This window comes from Dreissena polymorpha, chromosome 8 (genome assembly GCF_020536995.1).
Source record: "Dreissena polymorpha isolate Duluth1 chromosome 8, UMN_Dpol_1.0, whole genome shotgun sequence".
Taxonomy (NCBI): Eukaryota; Metazoa; Mollusca; class Bivalvia; order Myida; family Dreissenidae; genus Dreissena; species Dreissena polymorpha.
In genome coordinates this window covers 54,155,371-54,160,385 of record NC_068362.1, presented here as the reverse complement: position 1 = coordinate 54,160,385, position 5,015 = coordinate 54,155,371, and the positions used below count along the sequence as shown (strand labels likewise).

General features: G+C 35.2%; 1 protein-coding gene across 1 annotated transcript; it reads left to right on the top strand.

The window, feature by feature from the left end:
* On the top strand, positions 1-2,435 carry LOC127842589 (uncharacterized). The gene is made up of 6 exons (XM_052372162.1): positions 1-138; positions 330-506; positions 651-917; positions 1,127-1,196; positions 1,316-1,666; positions 1,867-2,435. Exons 1-6 carry the CDS (start codon positions 1-3, stop codon positions 2,166-2,168), a joined length of 1,305 nt encoding a protein of 434 aa, XP_052228122.1. The 3' UTR covers positions 2,169-2,435.
* The last annotated feature ends 2,580 nt before the right edge of the window (positions 2,436-5,015 follow it).

Genomic DNA, 5,015 nt, shown 5'->3' with positions numbered 1-5,015 from the left:
ATGTTTATTTGTGGTAAAAATACAGTAAAATGTCCGGCATCCGTGAAACAGTACCGCGACATGTTCACATCGGGTGTAGCAGGACACGTTCATCCACAAGATCCTGGTGCTACAAAAAAGATGAAAATAGCTAAGAAGGTACGATTGTTTGGCTATTTTATTATTGAAGTGTAATTTATTTTGCAAAATCTAACTTATAATCTTATCTAGCTTATAATATGGATATTGTCTTATAACTTATTTTATTAAATCTATTTTACTTTGAAGTGTATTTTATTTTGAACAATATAATTTATAATTATAGATAACTTACGTTATATTTGTTTCAGGTGAAGGAACTGGCGCGAGAACGTGTCTTTGAGCCAGCCGCCGTAATCGTGGAACGTGTCATGAAGGATATGGTGGCACCAAACGATGTCAGCCTACCCAAACCAGCAAATCTAGTTCGTGTTGTCAACCACCACAGACGTCTCCGTCCCGATGATCCTAAAGACTTAGCGTTTGAGGTAAGTAGGCGTCCGGTTATATCAACATTACTGTATTGCGCTACCTCTCCTTACATATCATTTAATAGTTAAATTATTTAATTATTAAACTTTTGTTGCAATAATAATGTAATAGAACCCAAAATATTTATTTTTTTATTTCAGCTTGACAGAAACTTCATCGGAGAAGACTTCATAGTGGACGACCTTGTTCTGGACGGTGCTCGACACATCGTCTTCGGAACGCAGCGCCAGCTGGATCTACTACGACAGGCAAAGATGTGGTATATGGATGGCACCTTCAAGGTGGTAAAGCAGCCGTTTTACCAGCTACACTCTATCCACACATTTGTGAAGAAGGGGGAAGATGAGAAGCAGGTGCCACTGGCGTACGCTCTGATGTCGAGGCGAAGTAAAGATGATTACGTTCAGGTATTGTGTTATATTATAACCGAATGTATAACCGAATGTAGTAATATTATTTGTAATAATAATAATAAGAAGAATTATAATATCATGATGATGATGATGATGATTATTATTATTATACAACAACAACAACAATTCGCAAAAATTTAATGTAGTAATGTTTGTTAATAATATAAATTAAACTAAATAATATTTACGTTCTTTTTTTTCAGGTTTTCAGGAGTCTACGTCGCAGACTGGGGGATCTCTCTGTAGAGTGGATTATGTTAGACTTTGAAGCTGGTAAGTCATAAAAAGGTTATGAAAACGACTAAATTGATTTGAGTAATTTACTTTTGTAGCAATAACATAAATAATACATGTTTGATTACTATTAATTTCTATGTATTTTCTATTTTCAGCAACTTGGCAGGCGATAAGAGAGGTTTTTCCTGATGCCGTGATACGGGGATGCGTCTTCCACTTTACACAGCGGATATACAGGAAGATCACCACAGAGGGACTGAGTACCGCGTATCAGCAACATGGTGACAAGTTCGAGTTCTTCAGGAAAATTATGTCCCTTCCTTATCTACCAGTTGAACAGATTGAACCGGCATTCAACAGGCTGATGGAGGTAGCTGAAGGAGTCGGGGGTCCCGTACTGCGGGTATGCGAGTACATTTCCCGTACATGGATCCACGGCAGTGTATGGCGACCCCTCAATTGGTGCGTGTTTAGAGAGGAGGTGCGAACGAACAACGACTTGGAAGGTAACTATAATACAATTAGCATTATTAATTTATAAGTATGAAACAATTCACATTGTATATTTTTCGTATATTAATCTTATACTTTCATATCATACTATAACGGTAATAAGCATTTGTTTCATAATAATGTTATTAAAAACTGATAAAAAAATGACATAATCTTGTTATTAAGTACAAACATGTTTTTATTATAATTACAGGATGGCATAGACGCATCAACGCACGAGCGTGTTCAGCCAACCTCGGGCTTTACAAGTTGGCCAACCTTCTCAGAGAGGAATCTGAGACTGTTGATCTTCATATACGGCTGGTGAGCCAGCACCTTCTCACGAAGATCAGGCGGAAGAAGTATGTTACGATACACGGCAGACTGCATCAAGCATGGGATGACTACGAAGAAGAGAAGCTGACAACAACTGAACTTCTGAGGATCATCAGCCACATCAATGCCCTCGGACCATCCACAGCGGTCCACCACATGCTCGACGACGACGAGGCTTGAAAGATGAACGACTGATATGGTTGAAATGTAACATTAAATTGAACAGTGTCGTACATGTATCTAATTTGTATTAGAAAATCTGAATGATAAAAATGTGTGATAAAAATGTAAAAATATTGTAGTGCGTCAAAAATGTATCTAATTAATATGTGCTTACTCCCTCATTTTTTTTAAATGACATGAAATATTCAAATATATATATATAGTATCCAAGGTTTAGTTGTTGCTTATTTATATTATATGGTAAATAAAACGGATTACAAAGTAGATCAGTTATTATTTATTTATTGAACCGATTTGTTAGGGCAAAAAATGATATCAGTTATTTTGTAAAGTAATCCACAGTTTGCAAATAAATGCCCCTAATGTTATTGTAAGCCGATAATAGGTGTCATTAACACCTCGTTGTAGGTATACCTCCTATATAAAATCAATTTACCGAAACATCCACGACTTTTACTCTATAAATCAATTTACCGAACTGGTCATTTACCGAAACATCCAGCACCCCCTACAAACAAGCTTCTTATTGCCAACTTATAAGCGTCAAGAATTGTTCTGTGAGGAGGCATTTTGCATTAGAAATGTTGCGGACAAGAGAAGAATTCCTAGATGTAATTTTTACAGGTATGTTTTTAATGTTACAAATTTAACATGTTTTCTAGTGTGTATAGTAATACGATGCTGTCTGGTAATCTTGCGCAGTTAAGGGTCAATTGGTTTAAAAACATGTTCTTTTATAAATTGACAACATAATATCTTAATTTATTATGAAAATAAGAAGTTCATGTGCTAATTAACACAAAAATATCTGATTAATTCAGTGAAGAACTGTCCGATTTGATTTCAAAACAAACATGACCCACCTCATTTTCAAACTATCACAGTGTCCGCTAATCTTGCGCACTTGGTGAAATGACCTCATTTAGGCTCAAAATATCGAAAATATCAAAACAAGGCCATTGCTCATGTGGAGATCATACCAAATGTGGTTTGAATGAATTTCGGGAAATGATGACAATGTCGTCTGATGTGATATATTTTCAATGGCCAAAAACAACAACAAGAAATACCATAAATGATTGGATATTCATATTGTGCAATGGAATGCTAAATTACACGTTGGGCTTATGAATTCTTAATTTAAAGTATGAAAACGCTCAAGACTGCAGGGAATTTGTGATTCACTTCGAATGTATTGTAAGTATGCGGACTGCGGAGTGCACAACATTACCGGACGCGCAACATTACCAGATTTAACTTAATAAGTATACAACTTACAAGGTCCCTTTGACATAATGTCATTACTTATACTTGGACTAAATCAGTGCTACAGGGCCTGAAAACAAACTCTGTTTGATCCTGATCAACCCAGTCACAATCGGCCTAGTTAATTAACTGATATGGCCAATGTGGCCATTATTGGTAGAAATTGATTAAAATAACTTCTTACATCAGACGTCTGTGCGTTCATGCATGCGTGCGTTACACTTTTTCTTGTTTACACGATAAACTCCACAGTTTTCATCCAATTCTTTTCAAACTTGTACAGTGTCTTTATATTAATGAGGACTCGAACCATATTGAAAATGGGTTACATCAGAGTAAAAAGTCCAGAATTATCTCCCCTTGAATTTGTATTGGTCCGAGGCATTTAACTGTTAAGTAGGTTGTTTAATTGGTTGCAATTATTAATTTAAAATTAAATAAAATATAAGCCATCTGATAATTCATTTGGCAAGGATGAAAGGATTTGTGTTTTCAGTATTCCCTTGCATGTTGACTTTCCATTCCATTGACATTCCAGCCAGTAGAGCGATTCAGGCCTTCATGGGCCTCTTGTTATTCTACACTCTTCACACCAAACTCTTGCGGTTTCTCCCTAAATGTTATTTTAATTTGCTTATTCACTATTGTTTAGAATCATATGGTACAGATACAAATCAAACTGGCATTAATCTCCTTGATCGAATGTATCATAATTGATGAGCCTGAATAGAATCATTTCCTATGCCTATATAATGAATATTATTTAACTCATTTTTGATCCACGGTGGCCAATTGTTATTAAATTTTTATTGCACTGAATTGTTAAAAAAATAATAAGTTGCCCGGCCTGACTTTCAACTTTTGAAATTGAGTTGCTCAGGCCAAAATCTACTTGCCCTGGGCTCAAGGGCGACCACTATTTTCCATCACTGACCTCTATATGTTTGTTTTACATGTATTAACATTGAATTTTTATCAATATTAACTTGGTAACTTAAAAGAAGTAATGGCCCTGCATTGATTGAAATTATAAGCCATGTTATCTGTCCTGAGGCTGCTGTTTTTTGGTAACTTGTGTTAGAAATTTTATGAAATTAAAGATACAATCATGTGTATTATTTTACTGTAAAAGTGCTCTTAAGTTATGTTGGGATCAAGTCTAGTGGCCCTTAATTGATTAAAATTGTGGAAATGTGTCTGCCTGAACCTGCTGTATAGAATTATATTGTGTAACTTACATTATAGACATGTGCATTATTGTACTTAGTGGTTCTCTAACAAGTTTCTTTGGGATGACTTGGTTTGTTGATAATTATAGTTTTTTAAATGCCAGCAACTGGATGTTTTATTAGCTTTAACTGAATTCTTTGCATACACATCATATAAATGTCAATTTGGCGTGAATTTGCTTTCTTAATGGTACATATATCATAACTATACTATAGCCTAATAGGTTTAATTATTTATCTCTGAATATGTATTACAGATGAGACATCAATAGAAATGTCAACACGCGGCTCTTTCCAGTTCTATAAGAGAAGTTCATCATTTGCCAGTCTTCCAAGGAAGTGTCCAAAG

Excerpts from the sequence above, each read along its gene's own strand:
- LOC127842589 (XM_052372162.1), top strand. The coding sequence starts at position 1 with ATGTTTATTTGTGGTAAAAATACAGTAAAATGTCCGGCATCCGTGAAA. Across the intron at positions 507-650 it reads CTAAAGACTTAGCGTTTGAG|CTTGACAGAAACTTCATCGG; the intron begins GTAAGTAGGCGT and ends TTTTTATTTCAG. Across the intron at positions 1,197-1,315 it reads TATGTTAGACTTTGAAGCTG|CAACTTGGCAGGCGATAAGA; the intron begins GTAAGTCATAAA and ends TTCTATTTTCAG.